Source organism: Gorilla gorilla, chromosome 16, assembly GCF_029281585.2.
Source record: "Gorilla gorilla gorilla isolate KB3781 chromosome 16, NHGRI_mGorGor1-v2.1_pri, whole genome shotgun sequence".
In the NCBI taxonomy this organism is placed as follows: Eukaryota; Metazoa; Chordata; class Mammalia; order Primates; family Hominidae; genus Gorilla; species Gorilla gorilla.
In genome coordinates this window covers 93,617,999-93,640,204 of record NC_073240.2, presented here as the reverse complement: position 1 = coordinate 93,640,204, position 22,206 = coordinate 93,617,999, and the positions used below count along the sequence as shown (strand labels likewise).

The window sequence follows — 22,206 nt, the reverse complement described above, 5'->3', positions numbered from 1 at the left end:
GGATGTTGAGAAGAGTAATCATTACCAGAGTTAATGCTGCCTGGGCCCTTGCCACATGGCAGTCCCTGCTGTGGATTTACTCCTTTCATCCCTGTCCCAACCCTATGAGTTCGGCATTTTTCTTCCTCCAATTGACTTAGAGATGTTAAGCATCACATGCCAAGATTGACAGTGAGGAGGGAGCTCTAGGCGGGATTTGAATACACCTCTGTCTGACAGATTGTCTCCAAATTGGGGAGTAGGTGCAAAGGTGAGGTTGGGGTAGGGGCTTGTCAGAACCTGAGATGAGTCAAAACTGGAATGTAGTGTCACAGGAACAAACTGACAAGGGAAGCCAGAGGACAGGGCCAGGCAGCCAATGTACCTGGGTCACTACACCTGACTCCAGACAGACGCCAGAGCTTCACCCAGCCAGATCCGAGAGGCAGAGGTACGAAGCCAGGTCAGGGCAAGCGGAGTGTGTGCAGGGACCTGGGGTTGTCCCCTGTGATTTTATTCCTATGCCTTCCTTCTTGGCAGTTCTGGCCCTGTGCTTTGAATATTTCCAGCAGATTCCATCAGGACGTTCAGGCTGTGCAGAAGGTGGGGAGGCTGGCTTGTGTTCTGAACACCCACAGAAGAGAGGTACAAAGAAGAATCAATGGGTCCTTTCCTCTTTGCTTTTCCCATCGCCCTGAGTATCAGCACAGACTCCCACTTTGGGCTGGGCCTGGAGGGGACATGAAAGTCACAGCCTATTAGCCCCCAGGGTCTGGGCTGGTGGCTGTAGACAGTGCCCTGAGGGCAATGGCTGAAGGTGTCATTGAGGGCATCACACCCGGGGCTGCCTCAGAGCCTCACCCTCTCCCCACACTCCTGCCATCAATTTCTTATAGAAAACTGCAAGAAAGAGGGCCGGAGTGAAAAGGGATTGTCTGCCGCTCTCTAGGGATTAGAAGAATCCAAAGGCAGAGAGAAATCTTCCCTGCTGACTTCTCCACATGACCGCAGGGGCCTGACAAGTGGACAGGAGATTTAACCCTTTTGTCCTAGGCAGATCACATGCACGTGTCAAGCACCCTGGCACACAAAGGGCTTCCCGGGACACATCTGGAATAGGGCAGTACTTCAGTAAGTGTGCAGTGAGGATGCGCAGAAACTACCCACCCCCTGGCTGGGAGGAGGAGGGAAATGGGACATGGCTTCCCTGTTTTCTTGACAAACATGCCTCTTTGATACAACACTATAAAAATAAAATGAGGTGGCAAACGAGAACACAGTCTTCAGTATGGTCCCTAGCTCCACCTTAACTCGCAGAATATTCAGACTGAGTTTCCTCACTCCTTCAAAAGGGTGAACTGCGAAGAGTAAAAAAGGTAATGAAAACATATCAACAGCTGGCAGATGCTATTTTCATTTTAATGTAATTACTGTTCTGATTAAAAGTTTTTTGAGAGGAGGATAGGTTATGGCTGAGTTCTACCTTCCCTTCTCTTTGTTTCAATTAACATGCCTTTCTTTTTCGAGCATTATGGAGCACCTACTCTGCAACGGGCACTGAGCAGGGCTCTAGGGTCACAGTGGGAATGGAGACAAATTGTCTCCAGTTAGAAGGTGCTTAAAATAGAAATTTGGGGACATGAAACAAACACACACTCACCCCCCTCCCCACCCTACACCCCCCACCAGCCAGCAAAGGAACAGAGCTATAAACACCTACCCATTACTGGGCAATGCTGAGAAGAAAACAGAGGCAAGGGCCGGGCGCAGTGGCTCACGCCTGTAATCCCAGCACTTTGGGAGGCCGAGGTGGGCGAATCACCTGAGGCCAAGAGTTTGATACCAGCCTGGCAAACATGGTGAAAGCCCATTCCTACTAAAAATACAAAAAATTAGCTGGGTGTGGTGGCATGCGCCTGTAATCCCAGCTGCTTGGGAGGCTGAGGCATGAGACTTGCTTGAACCTGGGAGGCAGTGGTTGCAGTGAGCCAAGATCACACCACTGCACTCCAGCCTGGGTGACAGAGCAAGACCCTGTCTCAAAACAAACAAACAAACAAACAAAACAAAAACAAAAACACAGGGGCAAATGGTGGTGGATACCAGACTGCATGGATACTGGGGAGCGGACAGGAAGGGCTGTTTCAAGAGATGGCATCTGTCAGAACTCTGAAGGAAGATGGGGAACCAGCCTTGCAAAGGGCTGTGGGAAGAATATCAGGCAGACAGGTCTGCATGGGCCACAACTTGAAAGGCAAGAAGAGCCTAATGGGTTAGAGGATCCCAATCTTCCCTCCTTTAAAATTTACCATGTTTCCAGGCCCTGCTCACCCCTTCATCTCTCCTCTGAACCTTCATCCCTCCTCTTCCCCTCCCCACCTCTGAACCTTCATCCCTCCTCTGAACTTTCATCCCTCCTCTTCCCCTCCCCACCTCTGCCATTTGGTCTCATTTTCACCTGACTGTGACCCTATCATTGAACCTCTCCCCCTTTCCTTCCCTCCTCTCATTTCTTTAGTTATTTTTACAGATGCACTCTTTTATTTTTAAAATATTATTCTCCTGCCTGCCTCCACCCCTCACCCACTTCTCCTTCCTTTTCACACCTCCGGCAAGGCCAGTATGCCCTCACTGGCCCCTTTATCAGAGACCTCTCTTTGGAATCTCGCTTCACCCCACAATTCCAAGGAAGGAGGTGTCTCTCAAATGCCACTGGGGATCTGCTGACAACCTGGCCTGAGGCCCTCCTCTGTAAGGACCCTCCCGCCAGGAGCACCTGCCTGTCTTGCCTTGCTTCTTCTTCTTGGTTGTCTCGTACTTCCCTCACTGCCCTTCTGCATGGCCTTTGCTACCTTGGTTTCTGTTTCCAATTCTCTAAATCAGAGCAAAGACCCAAGCTTAATTCTGGGGTCTTTTCTACTTTAGAGATTTTATCTACACTAAGAACTTCAACTGCCATCTCCCCCAGAGGGCTTCAGATCTAGCCTAACCTCCAGCCTAACTTCTCTCCTGTTATTCTCTTACGAATTGGTCCCCAGCTGCCCACCATTGAGGTGACTGTGGACAAGTCACTTCCTATCTCAGGGCCTCAGTGGCTGTACCTATAAAATGAAAGAGGGGTGGTTCTGCTGCCCTCTTATCCCCTCGTTGCTCCAGTAAGTGGTGGCTTAATAATTTTTAAATGTCTTCATTTCCACATAGATAAACTCAGCCTCTTAAAATAATCATGTTTAAAACCAAACTCACTATAGGACCATAACACACAGCTTCCCCTCTGATGTCCTGCACCCACAGTGGGCTCAGTTGTTCATGCAGGTGTTACTGACTGTCCCGAGAGTGCTGCAGAGCTGTCATTTCTTCTTCATAACCATGGCTTCCTAACTCCCTCTTCCTTTTCAACACCCCCACCCGACCCTCAATGCTACTTCCATGGGTGGTCTTCCCGGCACCTGCCCCCTCCAAGCAACTGATGCATCGTCTGCACATACCTTTGGTCAAAGCACTTCAAGGGTCCCAACTGTCCACAGCGGCTCCTCTTAAGCTTTTGAAATGTTTGAACCATCTGCTCAGAAAAATGCCTACAATTTCAAGGGGTTCGTGGATCTGAACCCCATCACAGATTCTTTAGAGGTCTCCGGACCCCATGTTAAACCAAAGAAACCCTCAAAGAATCAAGTCTGTGTTCTTCAGCCCTTGACAGCCTGGCTCCAAGCCCTCTGTCCTCCCCTACTTTCCTCCACCTCTAGGCACTGCCAGAGTCTGTGGCAGCCGCGTCACAAATGTGAGAACAGCTCCTCCTTGCACATGGGAAACTTTCTTGGTCCTGGCCATTCTCTCCATCTAGGTCACCAATGTCATTCTTTTTCCAGCTCAAGTCCTTGGGCTCTTCCTTCAAGTCCCCAAATCCTGCTTTCTCTCATCCCTAGTCCTTGGTAGGGAACCCCCTCTTTGGAGCTCCTACGGTAGGAATCAGCAGTACTATGAGCACGCTATTGTTATTTTTGTTTTTATTACATGTCAGCTCACCATGGGAGGTCAGGGATGGCAATTAGGCTGATATACTACTCTCATAAGATGTTTGTTGGTGATAATGAATTTTCCTGATAGTTAAGTGAAGAAGGCTTCCAAAATCACATTTAACTATGCTTGAAAATAGCTTTTCTACACCCCGTTACGTGCACTCATGTGCTTTTCTAAAACTCGGTATACAGGATGTCATTTGACGGGAACACCAATCCTGCTGTGACGCAATGGTCCTCTAAGTGGACTGAAGGGTGCAGCAGTGACAATGCTATTGCTCCCCGTCCTGCAAGTTTATCAGGACGTTCCACTGAGATGTGAAAATGTCAAATGCAGTGCCTGGCAAAGAGCAGATACCCAGTATATTAGCTTGTCTTCCTCTTGCCATATAGCAGCTTTCTTTTCTTTTTAATGTAGAGCAGGTGGTAGGTGAAAATAGACCAACACCTATTTATTGCCCTGCTCTAAAATTTCAGGGCAAGGAATTTAGGGGCATAGCAGCAAATGGACTTGCTATTTCCAGTGAGGCTGAACTCCACTGCACAGGAAAACTCCTTGAGACAGCTGTCCAGTTTTGTTGCTCTAGAGCAAGTGAAGACCTGTAGGTCCATTGAGTCCACTTTTTATAAATGCGAAAACTGAGGCCCAAAGATGTTAGGGCCTGCCCTTAGGGCAACGGCCTGGTGGTGGCAAATCCACAACCAAAGCCCAGACCCCCAAACTTCACCTCCAGACACATTCCTCGTCATTACACAACTCGCTCCCCCACCAGATCACAAACTCCATGAGCACCTTCCCTATGCTGTACTCATCTTTTCAGTCGCCAGCACTCAGCACAGGGCTTGTAAGCACCTGTAAAATGGATCGGATGCACTTTGCTCACACACAGCTTTGCAATGACTGCACAAAGCTCATGGTAACCATCACAGAAACCAGGTACCAGGAAACCGTCCTGACGCCTTTCTCCAGGGGCACTGTGAGTGCCTTATAAGGCTGCTGTTTTTGCACCTAATCAGGAGCAGATTGGCTTTTCCAGCAGGGTGGCTCGTGGCACACAGTCTGTGCTGGTGATGCTGCAATGCTGCATTTGAGAAATAGTTACTGAGCATGTACCAGGTGTCATGCACTGGCTATACAGAAATGAACAGGAAAGAAATGGGCCCTTCCCTCATGAAGAATCATCGAGCGGAAAATGAAAAAAAGCAGAACAAAAGTAAATAGACCACCTAGTCCAGACAGAACAACCCTCTCCGGCAGCTAATCTCTGCCTATTTCCAAGACAGAAAATAAAAACAACACTACACAATGGGACTCTGATGAAGACTAAAAATCCCAAAGTCAACATATTTTACTTTATTTTATCTCAATTGATCTCAACTCCCAAATGTGTGAGCTTCAAAAGGTAAGATTAGGTACCATTAAGCCAGCCAGACCAGCATTGATTTGAAAACCCTCCTCCCTAATACAAGACTGAGGAGGTTGCAGGCCCTCATTAATCTCCTTGTTATCAGCTTGATCTCAGCCTGTCTGGAGCCAGCTTGCCTGATTCCCAAATCTGGTCACATCCCTCCAGTCCTTTGGCTTCTGTGCATGAGACCTCAGAGCCCATATAGAACTGTGGATTCGCCTGTTAGGAATACTTACTTAAACTGTGGGCTGGTCTTTCTTCATGAAATGAGGGGCAAAAATGAAAGTGGGTGTCTTCTCTAAATAAGACGGAACTCAGCTGGGCATGGTAGCTCATGCCTGTAATCCCAGCATTTTGGGAGGCCAAGGCGGGCGGATCATGAGGTCAGGAACTCAAGACCAGCCTGACCAACATGGTGAAACCCCGCCTCTACCCAAAATACAAAAATTAGCCAGGCATGGTGGTGCACACCTGTAATCCCAGCTATTCAGGAGGCTGAGGCAGGAGAATTGCTTGAACCCAGGAGGTGGAGGTTGCAGTGAGCTGAGATCACGCCATTGTACTCCAGCCTGGGCGACAGAGTGAGACTCCATCTCAATAAATAAATAAATAAATAAATAAATAAATAAAATGGAACTCAGTGGATTTCAAATCAGACAATTGCACAGGGAGCTAATATAGCCCCTACCACATTTTTTTCTCCTTTGGCCATAGAGAGAAATATGTAAGTGATCCTAGAATATCAGTAACTGGGGCCTATCTCAGCCTCCCTCAAGGAACTTAGTCCCTCCCCTTCATCCCTTCCCTCCTTCCTTCCCTTCTTTCTCCAAAAGAGCACCTACTTTCTACCAGGCACTGTAGCAGGAGCTGGAAGTACAACGGGGCACACATCTGAAACGGTCCTAGCCTTCAAGGAGCTACAAGCTAACAAGCAGGCAAGAAACCATGCAACAAACATGGTGTGGGGAGATGTGCCAGAGAGAGGCAGGGAGCTTCAGAGGATGGTGAGATGAGGGTCTAATCTAGTGGTGTTGCAGGGGTGAAAGGTCTTCTTGGGCCTAAGGCATCCTCCCCTCTCGGTGGGACCACCCTGTCTTGGAGGAGGGTTGTTGGACACTGTTTGAATCATTCATAAGGTTGTTTTATTCAAGGATTCTTTTGTTGTGTGATGGGCCGTTTCCAGACACAGTTATAAATGGTTTCTGTAAGTAGGTACTTTCTGAAGGATTAACTCAGTCACTCTGGAGAGAAGTTTTGCAAGGAGTTGTCATGAGTTTGCTGCCATCCAGGGCAGATAATGACTATGGGGGAGAAGAAAGGCTGGGATGTCATTGCATAAACTTCAAACATTTTCCGGGTCTACCTTCATGCATTTTGCTAACTAGACTTTATTGACTTAATACTTTCCTTTAAATTGACTCACTTAAAAACTTAAATGAATTTATCACAAAAGGAATCTTTATACCACTACCACAGATAGAATACCAATATCCCTTGCCCTAAATAGAAGGTAATAGCAAAAATAAATACAATTAAATTCTTGGCTTCCAGCCTGCTTGGAGACTTTCTTTATCTGGAAGAGCAGATTGGTTTTAAAAGGCTCCCCTAGACTTGCCTTCCATCACCCCTAGAGGCCTTCCCTCTCCGTTCCCCTGCTTTTTATAACTGAGAGTGGAGTTTGGAATTGGACTGCAGGCTGGGCAGGCCACCAGATCCACTCAGGAACCCCCAGAACTCTAGGGAACTGTGACTGCCTACGCCAACTGTGAAGTGGGGCCCTGTGCTGTGTGAATGATCGCATCCTAGCCAAGCTCATTAGAGGGCTTAATGACACAGCTGATGAGCGCTTTGCTGTCCAGTTTCTCTAGAAATTTCCTTCAAGTGCTCCAGCACCGGGTCAAGCCTGTTTCTGGACACACTGTATCCTCCTTGGACTTATGTAATAAATCACTTCAACCCTTGGTTAAGATCTCTGCTCTCCTCATCTTATGCCTCAGGCCTCATTTGGGAGGACAAAGGAAGAGAAATATGCTAATGGCTAAAGGCTAAACCCCTGGCACCTTGGAAAATAGCCAGCTAGATTGCCATACAGTTTAAGTTCTTTTTCTGTTTCCTAAGCAGTCACTCTATCTGAGTCTCAGTTTACTTGTCCGTAAAATGGGTTTTGCAGGGGTTTTATAATAAATGTGTGAAACAATGTATAAAAAGCTCCTGGCATACACTCAGGAATCCAACCAGTGGCTGTAATAAGAATCATTATTCATTTTTCTTTGTAGTATTTTTTTTTTCTTTTCTTTTCTTTTTTGAGACAGGGTTTCATTCTTGATGCCCAGGCTGGAGTGTAATGGTGACATCTTGACTCACTGCAACCTCCGCCTCCCAGGTTCAAGTGATCCTCCTGCTTCAGCCTCCTGACTAGCTGAGATTACAGGCACACACCACCACGCCCAGCTAATTTTTGTATTTTTGTAGAGATGGGTTTCGCCATGTTGCCCAGACTGGTCTCGAACTCCTGGGCTCAAGTGATCTACTCACCTCTGCCTCCCAAAGTGCTGGGATTACAGGCATGAGCCACTGTGCCTGGCCAAGAATCATTATTCATTTTTCTGATATCCATTTGGAGGTCCCTTTAGGCTGACTCTGTGATGGGCAGTGGAGCTACACTGACAGGCTACCCCTGGTGTGATGGGCCAAGGTCACTGCTTAGGGAAGGCGCTCTGCAGAAGGCAGGGAAACCAATCATTCCCCCAGCAAAGTGTGCATACACTTCACCTGGGGGCTTGTTACTGAGCGGATTCAGATTCAGCAGGTCTAGGGTTTGGAGGAGGGCCTGAGACATTACATTTCTACCAAACATCCAGATGATGTCCAAGTTGCTGGTCTGAGGACCACACTGAGTGACAAGGCTCTAGCTCACTGGTTCTCAAAGTGTGGTCCTGAAATGGGCCAGCAGTGTCAGCATCACCTGGAACCTGTTAGAGATGCAAATTCTCAGGCCCTGCCCCAGGCCTGTGGAAACAGAAACTCCAGGAGGTGTCCAGCGTTCTGTTTTTAACAAATCCTCGAGGTGATTGTGATGCTCTCTCAAGTCTGAGAACTGGCTTTGGCATCTCAAGCCTCCTGGAATCCACCTCACTTGCTCCTTCCTGCGGTATTATAGACAGCCTAAAAGGAAAGAGACAGCTGTGCCCCACCTCTTCCCAGCTCAGCAGGAGCCAAATCTTGGGATCAGTATCTTGGACTCTTCTCTTTTCAGGTTCACCCTTGAGCCAGAAACACTGTTTAGAGGCCACCCGTAGGCAGGTGATAAAGAAAGGGACTTCTGGAAGCTGCGTCTGGGAGGGAGGGGGTCTGGACTGTCTTGGCCTCTCTCCCCCATCACTCTGGGCCCTCCTTGCAACTTAGGCTTTGGCAAAACCTTATGGGCCCCTCCACTAAACTTAGATGGTCAGGGCAGCCAACAAGAATTCAGAGTGGCCACACAATAGTATGCTTGCACTTTCCACAATCCTAAATCCCAGATGTTGGGTATTTGTGCCACCTCCAGCTTGTGTATCCAAACGTACAACAAAGTGATGATTTGTATTTTTCTAATTCTGTGTCTATAGCCACACCTCCCCCCTTTTCTCCCTCCATTTCCCCTGTATCTGCTTTTTGGTCCTGTATTATTTTTAAAATTAAATAATACCCACATTGATGTTGCTTTGTTGAAAATCACAACTGTGCTCTTAAAATAAGTCAGTGTGTCCTGAGCACCTGCCAGGCACTCTTCTGGCTGCTTGCGCACGTGTGTGTTTCAATTGTGGTAAAATACACATAACATGCAATTTACCATCTTAGCTATTTTTAAGTGTTCGGTTCGGTAGCATTAAGACATTCATATTATTCTGCAGCTATCATTACCATCCGTCTGCTGAACTCTTTTCATCTTGCAAAACTGAAACTTTATACCCATTAAACAAATTCCCCTTCCCCTTCCCCAGACCCTGGCAACCGCCATTCTACTTTCTGTCTCCATCAATTTGACTACTCCAGATGCCTCATGTACGTAGAACCATACAGTATTTGTGCTTTGGCCACTGGCTTATTCCACTCAGCATAATGTTCTCAAAGTTCACCCATCTTATAGCTTGTGTCAGAATTTCCTTCCTTTTTAAGATTGAATAATATTCCATTGTATGGATATACCTTTTTAAAAATTTTTTTAAGAACAGGGTCTTGCTATATTGCCCAGGCATGTCCAAACTCCTGGGCTCAAGCTATCCTCCTGCCTGTGCCTCCCTAAGGGCTGGGATTACAGGGGTGAGCCACCACGCCCAGCATCTACCATATTTTGTTTATCCATTCACTCATTGATGGATACCTGGGTTGCTTCCACCTTTTAGCTACCGTGAATAAGGTTACTATGAACATGGGTGTACAAATATCTGTTTGAGTCCCTGTTTCCAATTTTTTTTTTTTTTTTGAGATGTAGTCTTGCTCTGTCACCCAGGCTGGAGTGCAGTGGCATGATCTAGGCTCACTGCAACCTCCGCCTCCCGGGTTCAAGCTATTCTCCTGTCTCAGCCTCCGAGTAGCTGGGACTACAGGCATGCAGCACCACACCCAGCTAATTTTTTTTTTTTTTTTTTTGTATTTTTAGTAAAGACAGGGTTTCACCACGTTGGCCAGGCTGGTCTCAAACTCCTGACCTCAGGTGATCCACCCACCTCGGCCTCCCAAAGTGTTGAGATTACAGGTGTGAGCCACCACACCTGGCCCCTGCTTTCAATTCTTTTGAATATACACCCAGAAGTGGAATTGCTGGATCACATGGTAATTCTACGTTAAATTTTTTGAGGAACCGTCATACTGTTTTCCATAGTAGCTGTACCGTTTTACATTCCCACCATTTGTGTTTTATTTAATCCTCAGAACACTGTAAGTTGGGTATCATTAACCCCATTATACAGATTAGGAAACTGAGACTCAGAAAGGTGAGGTCATTTGCCTGAAGTCACACAGGTAATAAGTGTTCCACTGAAGACTAGAGCCTTAATCTTCCAAGAGTAGCTCTCAGTTGCTCCAAAGGTCTGGCCCAATGTCCTGAATTATATGCCATGAATCCAGCTCTGGCAAGAACTTGTCAGTCCTTACAGATAAAAGTAAGGCCCCAGGTTGGCAGCAGGGAGAGATGTATGATGAATACCTAAGTGAGTTATTCTGGCATTCTGCTGGAGGTTAGAGCTATGGTGGGCAGTTCTGGCAGGTTGGGGAAGGGCCTGTGGAGACTTAACTGGCTTTACTACCAAGGCTGGGCCATCACGGGTCTTTCTTTGGGATGCCGTCTGTCAGCACGTTGCTGCCTTTGTGTCCAGCTGGCCTAAGAGGCTCCCTGCCCGGGCCAAGACAGAACACCACGGGGAGTTTCTCTCTTGCCCTTCTCTTTGCTTCTCCTGGGAACTAAATGTTTTGCTTAGCATACAATTTGGGCATCATCCTGAGTCCACCTAAAGTCAAATCCCAAATTGTGGGAACCTCAAGAGATGCAGTAGGAGGGCCTTTACCGCTTATAGGAAAATAGCAAACTAAAGTCACCTGCCCTATCAATTTACTAATTCACTTTCTCCAGACATCTTATGCCTCCCGCCTTCATTATTTAAGCTACTCTGGCATTTACCAAGAAGGCGTGAATTAACCCTGGGTATCACTCCTCCGCGTGCAGCTGATTTTCAAAATTAGAACTGGGGAAGCTCAATAACAAGTGCTCACACCTCCCCGGGTAGAGTCCAGGTATGTCTGCCTCTTCCAGAGCCTCCGCTGAAGTGTTGTGCCCGATGGTGACAGATGCCATTGTGTTCGCGAAGCTATCTGACATGATGAGTCTATTCTATAGTCTCAAAAGTTTCCAGCATCTTTGTGCAAACTCTCTGCATGGTACAGAAAATGGGATAAAGTGTAGGAGGCCCAGGGCAGGAGGCATGAGGAATGGGGGCGAGCAGCCAGGTAACCTCAGTATAAAAAAGTGGCTAAGACCAGACGGACCATGGAGTCAGGCAAACCTGAGTGGAATCCCAGCTCCATGTTTACTAGCTGTGTGACCTTAGCAAGTCCCGAGACCTCTCTGAGTCTCCATTTCCTCATCTGCAAATGGACTAACAGGGAGCTTGGGAAGGTTGAGTGAGGTGATACATGTGAGCTCTCAGCAGAATGTGGTTACCGTAGGAAAGGGGGCTCCTTGGGATGTGCTATCTCCTTGCATTAAGCCTGGCCCCCTCCGAAGGGCTCCCTCCCTCCGTCACTCACTCCCTCCCTCCTTCCCTTCCTTGTCAGGCTCCATTGACCTGGGGAAGCTGACAGCACCAACTCTTCTGTCTTCCCCTAGAAGAAAATTCCTCCAGGCCTTGATCATTTGTGTTGTTTTTCTCTTCTCTCTCAGTGTGTCTCTCTCTCTCTCTCTCTGTGGTAATGAGATGGTCAAACAAATGCCATGCTCCGGAGCCATTCTGATGAGACTCCGTGCGGGGAAGCTAGTGTGAGAGGAGAGGAAAAGTGGGGAGGCAGAGGCGGAGCGGTGTGCCCCTGGCTGTCATTCCGCATTAAGGTGTTTTGGAGCTGGCAACCCTAAATTGTATTGATCTTTTGGCTGCCATGTCCCATTATGGCCTGGGCTCCAACATGCTATCCCCTAAGGTTCCTTCAGCATCGCTACATCCCAGGGTTCTCTCTCCCACAGACCTTTGTGTTTCCAAGGCTTATTCCTTGAAAATACAAGCACGCATCTCTTCCCCACTGGATGTCATTTAAGACATCGTTTTTTGGAGAATTATCCTTGTTCCTGGGAGCCTGGGTTTGAATCCCAGCTCTGCACCTTACTAGCTGTGTTATTTAACTGCTCCGGGCCTCAGTTCACTAATCTGTAAAAGGGAGATAATAATAACATAGACCTCCTCAGACTGTTGGGAGCATTACAGGTGTGAATACAGCTGAAGTGTTTAGAAAATCATCTGGACCCCAGCAGACACAGACAAAAAATGACTTTGTTGTTATTCTCTGCTGGCATCAGCCTCCATGGGGAAGAAAATATGTGAGGAGTGAGGCTACTTCTTGAAGTGAGCTTTTCAGAATACCCTGTGGATCCAGATCCCAGACAATCAGATTTCAAGGACCCATAGTATTTCCAAAACACTGGGGGTGGGGACTCATGAGGTTACCACCCTCTTCAGCTAAGGGAGAATTTCATAGCTACCATCACTCCCTTTCATAAAAGGAAGGACATCTTAGTATCCCAAAGGAAAAAGGAACATTATCTCAGAATATAGAAGAGTTCTTTTCAGGCAATGGCAGCTGGCAACTTGAAACTATTAATAATCATGGCTACATTGCACTTTTTTTTTTCTGGCTCCTTTGAGATCACCACTCATCTGTGGCTCACTATTTGGGAACCACTGACCTAGGGGTCCTTTCATCCTTTGGCCATCAACTAAGAAGCTGGAGGAGGAGGAGGAGGAGTTGTTTCCCTGAACCTTAAAAAAGGTCCAGGAAGCAAAGCTGAGTCCCTCCGCATTCCTTCAATAATAACAAAAAGGCACTGGGAAACCCTTGGACAGAGCTGAGAGCTTCATGCTTGCAGAGCAGTTTGGGAAGTCAAAGGCACACCCACACAGCGAGGCGGGACGCTGGATTTCCCAGGGGAGTGAATCAGGATCCCAAGTGCTTGAAAGTGTCAGGAGGAACCTCGACTGCCAACGTGTAATACAGACACATGTCGTGTCGGGGCCGCTGCTCTCCCCAGTTGGAGCCGTTCCCTCCTTGCCCTCGTCGCGAAGTCAGTGACAGCCAAAGCTGAGAAAACATGGGACACACAGGTCCCGTGAGGACACCGGGCAGCTTCCTAGCTGGGTGATAAATTGCAGGAGACTAAGGAGAATTTAAAACCAGCCCAGATGCCACCCAGGAGAGTGACTAATCTCAATGCTTAAGGACCAGCCTTGGCTCTGGAGAGATGGTAAGCAAGCCCAGGGGCGGTCAGCCAGCCGGCCACAGGGGACGGAGTCTCAACCCACAGTGCCTCTCCGGAAGATGAGCTTGTCCCCACGCCCTGGCAGGAGACAGCCACCTGACTCACCCAGCTGGTGGCTTTCATGTTCCTGTCCCTCCCCCGGCCGTTTCCACTGCATCCTCCCAACTGTCTGTAACTCATCTCTGCTTGAGACCGCTGAGAGACATGAGGCTCCGGACCTTATCTAGGATCCACACAGCTGCCCCAAGTCTTGACCCGTCATGAGGATTCACTGGTTTGTCCAGTGTTTTCAAATAAAAACACCACTAGAAGGTGCTTCATGAGGAAAATCTTTGAGATGACACATCCCGACCTGACCTCACATTTCTTACTGTCAACGTCTCTAACACTCAGTTTCCAGCATCCTACCTGGGGACCAGCCCTTGCACGGAAACAGCTGGCCCTGCGTTCCTGGTCTGCTCTCAACGCCACTATGGAAGCCCTGAAGGGGATTAAGGTAGACGGGGCCGGCTGTCCTTCCAGGCAGGAGGGGGCAGCCTCAGCAGCACCGTGGGCAGTGGAGGGCTGGAAAGGGCTCTCTGGAGAACCAACAGCCAGCAGAGGCTTGGCATCTGGGCTCTAGATCTTTGGTTTTTACCTAAACTGGCAGGGGGCAAACACCACTGGGTCCTCTGCTTTTACAAATTAGAAAGCAGCTTTTATTTCCATTGGCCCCAAACATTCCGCAATGGTGAATAACGTCATAGCCAGACTGTGCTCTTCACTGGGATGCACCCTCCATGCTAGATACATAGGAAAAGCAGGGGGCTTCCAGATCAAGCGGAGGGTGTTTAATTGTTGTTAGAATAGTATGTACTTTTGGGAGCAGAGAGGCTGAATGCTTATTTTTGGCATGTCCTCGGTCAGAGTTTGTTCATTCAAAAAATATTTAATAGGCTTCATTTACTAAACCATATACGTATCACCAGGGGCTGGAGATAAATGATAAATAAAATATAATTGTGAAATGCATGTCCATGGGGTGCTGCATGATGGGGTGCTAGGGTGCACACAGGAGGGGCAACCAATGCAGATGTCTCGGAAGGGGACAGGGTCTAGGAGATACCAGATCTTAGCCTGGAAGAAGACAGAGCAGTGAGAGAAAGGAAGGGCCTGGGAGGAGCAGGGCAACAGCAGGAAGGATGGTGTGTATGCAAGGAGGGCATTCCACAGAGCAGGAGCGGGATGTGCAAAGGCACAGAGGTGTGAAATCCTAGGACATTTTGGGGAACCTGTAAGCAATACAAAAATGGCTGGAGCCCAGGCCGGCTACAGACAGAGGCAAAGACCAGATGATGTGTTGCTTTGTATGCCCTGCTAAAAGCAATGGGAGCCTTTCTAGAATCCCCTGTCGAAGAAGTATTTATAATTTGCAATCTACAACATTTCCAATTTGTAAAACCTAAAACACGTTTAAAACCTAGCAACCCTGCCTTACAGGGGGAAAGAGGCCCTGAGTGGTGAATTGGTTTCTAAGATGGTATCTATTTACAATTTAAATGTGATGTTTGGAACAGTTGGCAATGAGGACTTGGAGCAAGTGAGTTAAAACCAGATCTTCTTTCTCTCCTATTTTATCTTCCAATCATGCTTATACTTCAGTGAAGTACACCAGTACTAGGGAGAAGAATGGGCTTTTTAAAAAAAATGCATCGTCTTGAGCAAACGTGTACTTCTTACAGAGTGCCTGGACTGCAACTGCTCAAGGTCATTTTCTTTCCCATCCACGTGCACTCATCCACTAAACGATGCACCTCACCTCACTGTTGGCTGTTGGCAGTAGTTGCTGCCTGCTCACAGATCTCGTCATGGCTGATGATCAGAGCTAGCCTCTCCTTGTCTAGTGTTTTCCCAGACAGGGCCTGGTGTTTGGCTGGGGTGCACTAGGACCCCTGGCTGTGGTGTACTGGTCGGCATCAGTTCTGACGGGTCAGATGTCCATTCTAACAGGTTGGTGCTGGAGAGGGAGCAGTTGTTAAATATCTTTACTATCTCCCCTGCTCCAGACACCTAGATGCCCAAATATACAGCATGTAGTATCGAGGCAGGCCCTTTTGATTGACATCAGAATCAGGTTTGCAATGGAATAGGAGCTTTCCTTCCTCCTGTCACTTTAGCCCCAGGCTCCACCTCAGAGTCTGGAATGCTCATACCTATGGCAGGTGACCTTGTGTAACAGGTTGGGGTTAATGCCATTCTGTCCTCCAGCATGGCACTGAACTTAGCTGGACTAGAGGGACATTTTGGGGAGATGTGCTCAGAGTCCTCCTCTGGTCCTCCTCATTCACCTTCTCTCTTTCTAAATGACTGATGGAGAAACTACTAAGGCCAGGCCAGGCTCTCAGGAAAACTCTGGGCTTTTAGAAGAACCACTGGGGATGAGTTGGTCTTCAGATATATTCCTTAACATTAGCTCAGGGTAAAAAAAAATAACTCAGAGGACAGGGCAGTCTAGCACGATGGTCAAGAGCATGCATGGGTTTTGGCCTTCCATACAGCTGCTTTATCACAAGTTTATCAGCAGGGTATACAACCTCTCCAGGCCTCGGTTTCTTCATCAATAAATGGGGATAGAAGTGGTACCTACCTTAGAGGGTTCTGGTGAGGATCCAGCAAATGTGTTTCAAAGCAGTTAGCCTAGCATCTGGCTCACAGAGCTCTACAAACAGTGCCACTGGCAGGTGACCACTGGATTGCCATGAGGCTGGAATGTGTTAACATCTATAAAGCACTTGGAGTAGCTCTTGGCTCTTAGGAAGCACGCAGTAAATGCTAACCATGATCATCATCTTCACCGTTGTCATAATTGCTATTGTTATCTTTACTAGTCACTCAACTTCTCTTTAACAAGATTTCTGTAATTCTTTTATGGGTAGAGGAACTAATATGAGGATTAGGACATTGGGTTACAAAAGAGGAGACCTGTGCAAGCCTGCCCTGCCCTTAACCAGCCAGGCTGTGATCTCAGATTAGTGATGTTATTTCTCAGTGTCAAATTCACCCTAACTGATAAAAAGGAAAGGTTTCTACAGGGAGAGCCCTATGCTCTCTTCTTGTCCCAAGGCTCAGTGAGTTTCTTTCTTTCTTTCTTTCTTTTTCTTTTTTCTTTTTTTGAGATGGAGTCTCGCTCTGTCGCCCAGGCTGGAGTGCAGTGGCGTGATCTTGGCTCACTGCAACCTCTTCCTCCCAGGTTTCAAGCCATTCTCCTGCCTCAGCCTCCTGAGTAGCTGGTATTACAGGCACCCGCCACCATGCCTGGCTAATTTTTGTACTTTTAGTAGAGATGGAGTTTCACCATGTTGGCCAGTATGGTCTCGAACTCCTGACCTCTGGTGATCTACCTGCCTCGGCCTCCCAAAGTGTTGGGATTACAGGCGTGAGCCACCATTCCCGGCCAGCTCTGAGTTTCAACTTTGCCCAAGGATGCTGTGTGTGCCCATCATTGTGCCAGACTCAGGAAAATATTTATCCAACAGATGTTTATTGAATGCCTTGTGTGCCCAGTTCCATGGACACCATGTTGGGCAAGACAGCTACGCCTCACAATCCCCTAGTGGAAGTTACACTCAAGATTAAAGGCCAAGAAACAATCAGAAGATTTTAGCTTACAACTTGGTCGAATTGGATCTAAAACTTGGGAGTGTGCATGAATTGATCAGGGGCTATTTTACCAAAGCCCCACCCAATTTCTGACTTAGAATTTGAATTCACTCCTTGGCTACCAGGCAGGACTCTCTAAGTGCTTTGCAGAGAACTTATCTTTCTACATTTTGTTTTCTTAGTCAGCTCCAGCTGAATGAGAGCAAGAGAGTCAGAAATGGAACTTTAGAAAATAATCACTAAGGAAAAGAGATGTGTGTCTCAGAAAACTCCTCTCAAAGAAAGCCCTGCCCCTCAATTCATGATGTATAATTTTTCAGGCAGGACAGGACCTCTGAGACCACCACATTAAAAGCCTCATTTTATAAAAAAAGAGAATCAAAAGCTTCAGAAAAGTAAATCTCAGTTTTATCCCTCCAGATAATACACATGTAATTCACTTTCTTCTTTCACTTTTTAAAATTCCTTAATCCTTGAAAAAGTTACCCCCAAAAGAGGTTCCTTCTATCTTTCCTTCCTTCCAACAGATCACAGGGTCCCACTGTTCATTACTTTCCAGAAACAGCCATCCTTTTACAGAGCCATCGCTTTCTCCCAGGGGCCGACACGCGCAGATCATCTGTAATCCTCCCTAGCACAGGTCCGGAGTAAGTTGGGGATGGAGGGGCAGGGTGGTGCAAAAGCCTCTTGTGCCTGAGTATGATTCGAGGTCTCCAGGAAGGCATATGGTGAGGAAGGCGGAGCCCTCTTGACGCCCCTCACTGGCCACTGTGTCAAGGCTCTTATTGGGCACTGAGCCCAGCTGCTCAAAGTTGGGGTAATTCCAAGAATGAATTTAGTGCTAAAACCTCACTTGTGCCGGGAGGGGTGGCTCACGCATGTAATCCCAGCACTTTGGGAGGCTGAGGTGGGCAGATCCCCTGAGGTGATTGAGACCAGCCTGGCCAACATGGTGAAACCCCCTCTCTAATAAAAATACAAAAATTAGCCTGGTGTGGTGGCTCGTGCCTGTAATCCCAGCTACTCGGGAGGCTGAAACAGGAGAATTGCTTGAACCCGGGAGGCGGAGGTTGCAGTGAGCCGAGATTGTGCCACTGCACTCCAGCCTGGGCGACAGAATGAGACTCTGTCTCAAAAAAAAAAAAAAAAAAAAAAAAAGAAAAAGAAAAAAAGAAAAGACAAAAAACAAACAAACAAACAAACAAACAAAAAAACCCCTCACTTGTAAGCAGACAGAAGGTGCTGTTGGGATTCCCATGCTCTGCCCATGTGTTTCCTCCTCCAGCCGTGGTGAATCCCAAAATATGCCTCCATTCCTCTGGATTAAACATGTGTGGGGCTGACCGTGGGTGGGGCAAGAGTGGCCATCCCAGTCGAAAGGCATATGCAGTGTTGACCTAAGGCAGCTACATCAGCCTGGGAGAGAGGGTGTCTCAGGCCTGGTCAGGACTGGTCAAGCCAGTGGTCAGCCTGGGACGAGAGACAAGAGAGGGAAGGAAGATGCCACAGGAGGTGACACATCGTACTTGTTTGACCGTTTTTTTCCTAGGATTGGCCCAGCAGAGACAGGATAAAAAGAAGCAGGGAGCACTCAAGTGAGATAAGTCCCAGGGGTGTGTACATATATGGGAACAACCTGATGTGGGGAGCGTAGGCTTCACCGTGCATTTGGCAAGAAAGTGCAACATTATGTGCAAAGTGATCTCCTGATTGCATTTTAAAAATTAAAAGTTCCCAGCATGTGGAAAGTATTTGGTAAGAATTCAGTGAATGGCTGACCTAGGGGTGCCTGGATAAGCACAGCACTTATGTTTTTATAACAGAACAATGGGCAGCGCCGGGCCTTCCCTCTTACATGGGCAAAGGTCAGCAAGTGATCTGAGCCGGGCAGTGCCCACATCCGGAATAAGAAGCCGAAGAGCCTAGAGGAAGGCCCTCCTCACCGCATCTTCCATTACCCCAAGACGTGACTTGCCCGATTTCCTTTCCGATCCACGTTTCTGAGGCGAGCAGCTATGAAAAGTAGCATGTTTATCTCTGCGTGGGAGTTGGTGGCACGTTGTGTATTAACTGCGCAGCATTTGTGAAAGTTTTCAGAGCTCTTGGGGAAACCGAGAATGAGAGGAGAAAGAGGCAGGGAGAGGGGTTCTGGAAGCCCAGCGGAGTTCACAGAAGGAATTCCGGGGAGATGGGCAGGGGCAGGGAGAAAATGAGAGCAGGAAGCGGCACTTGTCCCAAGTTTTTGTCCTTGGGGCCTCGGCATCCCGCCTGGGCCCAGGACTGGCATCTCCCATTTGAGGGACTGACAGTGTGGCGGACCCTCAACTAGCACAGATAACAAACGAAGTAACAAATGGGACAAAGGAGGGGCGCACGCGGCGCGGGACTCGAGAAGAGCGCCTGGCAGAGCACAAATCCCACAGAGGAAGAGACCTTCTGCCCTCTCTGAGACCTCACCTTCCCCTTGCCCAGGGCCAGGAAGCTCTCCTCGGGCCTCCTCAGAACCCCGGCTGCCTCCCCACGTGTCGTCTACCGCCCTTTGGAGGTTCTGGAGAGGGGCCCGGCCCGGCGAGCCGAAGGCTGCGGGGCGGGGCGCGAGTCTCAGCCCCTGGGACACACAGCCGGTGCGTCCCGCGCCTCAAGTGCGCACTCCAGGAAGTCCGGAGCCGGGAGGATCCGGGCTCGCGGTCCCACCCTACCTCTGGCGAGGTCGGGAGAAAAAAAGGGCCAGATCGCCCGCCTTAGGGCCCAGAAGCCCACCGGGCGGCAGTAGACTTTCCCGAAATGTCTCCGTCTCCGCGCTGCGAGCGCACAGGAACCCAGGGTCGCCGGGGTCGCCGCGGCTTGGCTGAACGTCCAAAGCCAGGCGAGGGCGGGGGTCTCAGTCCAGCTATGCGAGTCCTTCTCTAGTGGTGCCAGCTCCTACGCCGGGCTCCCGGGCCGGCGGGAGGCGCGTGTGCCTGTCTGTGTGTGCAGGGGACATTCCGCTTCCCAGTAGCCCATGCAGAACCCCGCCCTCCGCTCCGGCCCGGGGAACCCCTCCCCCAGCTCAGAGATCCCTGCGCGCCCCCTGCCCACTTTGCCAAGGCGAGAAAGCGGCCGTGCTGGAGACAAAGAAACTCCTGCCTCCCTCCACTCTCGGCCCCTCCGCCCGCCCGAGACACTCCCCGGCGCCCTCCCTCGACCCCGGCGACACTGCGCTTGGACACGCCAGGCAGGGGGGCAGGGTGGGCGAGTCCGCTTCCCGACGCGGGCCAGCTGGGGGCTTCCCGTGAACCCCGCCCGGGGACACCCCACAGCAGCCGCGCCCCCACCCTCCTCTCCCCAAACCGTCCCGGGCCCCTGTCGCCGCCACCTTCTGCCAAACCGTCCCCATCTCTCCAGCGGAGCTACAGCGGGGCGCGGCGCACACAAAGGGGGTCGGAGGGTGGAGAGTACAGAAGGAGGGAGAGATCCCGCCAGGGCTCGTGGCACGGGCCCGGGAGCAGCTATTTACCCGATTTCTTCTTCGATCTCTGAGATGTCTGCGAAGATGAGGAAGACCACGAGCAGCGTGAGCGCGGCCAGCATCCAGCTCCGGAACTGCAGCTGCATGGTGGGTTCGCGCCCGCCGGGACCCACGCGGGCCGGCGCGAGGAGCAGGGGCTGGAGGGCGCAGCGGCGGACGCCGGAGCCTCCGCGCGCCGCGCGCAGCTGGGCAGATACCCTGCGCTCCGGACGAGTCCGGGCCGGCGGCGGCAGCGGCAGCGGCAGCGACAGGCAGGGGTTGCTCAGGCGCGGCGAGCCCGCTCGCTCCCTCCCGGCTCCCGCCTGCCCCTCCCTCCCTCCTCTCCCTTCCCCCGCCCCGCGCCCGGCTCCGCGCGCAGTTTGACAGCTTTGCTCCGCGCCTCTGCTCGCCTCCTCCCACCAACTCCAGCGTCCAGGCGCTAGCCTTTGCTTCTCCCGCCTGGCTTTATTCAGCTCCCGAGGGCGCGGGGATGCAGCCGGACGCCACTCCTGGCCTAGAGAGGCTGGGCTCTGGCCACCGCGAGCGACCGGGTACGGAGCTGAGCCCAGGGAAGTGCGCGCACCGCCCGGCGCACCCCTCAGGCTGGCAAACGCCCTCCCTCGCCCGCTCTTTGTCCAGCTCCCTCGCCTCCTCGCAAAGTTTTCTCGACACAAAGACCAACACCTGGGGACAGCCCCCAGCGCGCGGCGAGAAGGCGGTTTCAGCCAGGCAGATGTTTCAGCAGTTGTTGAATTAGGAGGGGAGGTGGGGGAAGGGGAGGAGAGAAGAAATACCCAAGACAGGCCAACTTCGGTGAAGATGCCGACTACAGTTTGTCGGCGAGGCTCTCAGCCCTCGAGAAACCACTCCCTCCAGGTGCTTATCTTGATCTCCATTTATAGACCCGATACTGGGTCGGGAGAGCTCTCCGAGCTGCCCCCAGATCACGCAATCCTGGCTGGAACCCTCGGCTAGAACCCCAATGGGAGACTCAGCGCCCGCCTTCCCTCCGCCCTCGCGGTGCTGACGCCGGGTGGCCTTCATCTCCCCAGTTCTTGGACTCTCAATGACCCTAAAATCAATAACCGCGGGAGCCCTGTCTTGATCAAAATGCCTTCTAGAAAAATATGGCTCCCACAAGGGGTAATGCCCCCCACCCTTCCGAATATTTTACACTTTCACAGCCTTAGACAGTTTAAGTCAAATTAGATTTCACACCAACCATTAGCCAGGGGTGGGAAGGGCCCCATTAAGTTTTACTGGAATTAGATAATTACCTTTTATTTTCTTTGCACTAATTGGAACAATTCCTGAAATTAAGAAATGTAACTTTCCGGAAATGATCATCTGGTTTATGAAAGGGTCCTTTGGGTTTGAGTGTGGGGAGGAGGAGTCCTGTTGGAGAAGCTACATGGAATGTCCTAAGTGCTGGAAACCACACCCCAGTGAATGGGAGGGGCGGGTCGGCCTTATCCCCTGGACCGCTCAGAGGAGTTTGGCGAGGGGCTGGCAGCAGCCAAGTCCCTTCATGGCGCCCCCGGGGATGTAAGAGGGCCTTCTGATTTTCTACCAAAGCACTGCTTGTGCCCAGAGCCCTTCTGCCCCTTCGTGTGTAAGGAGGGGCAGGAGGGAGGCTTCCAAGCCGGGGGCTGCTGCCCTTGTTGACCCTGG

General features: G+C 49.9%; 1 protein-coding gene across 1 annotated transcript in view; it reads right to left on the bottom strand.

The window, feature by feature from the left end:
* The window catches only part of ST8SIA2 (ST8 alpha-N-acetyl-neuraminide alpha-2,8-sialyltransferase 2), a 74,926-nt gene extending 54,062 nt beyond the window's left edge, over window positions 1-20,864 (bottom strand). Inside the window, exon 1 of the mRNA XM_019010293.4 lies at window positions 20,545-20,864. Within this exon, the coding sequence (XP_018865838.3) occupies window positions 20,545-20,642 (98 nt within the window). The 5' untranslated portion in view covers window positions 20,643-20,864. The remainder of the gene's footprint in view (window positions 1-20,544) is intronic.
* Window positions 20,865-22,206: the final 1,342 nt, after the last annotated feature.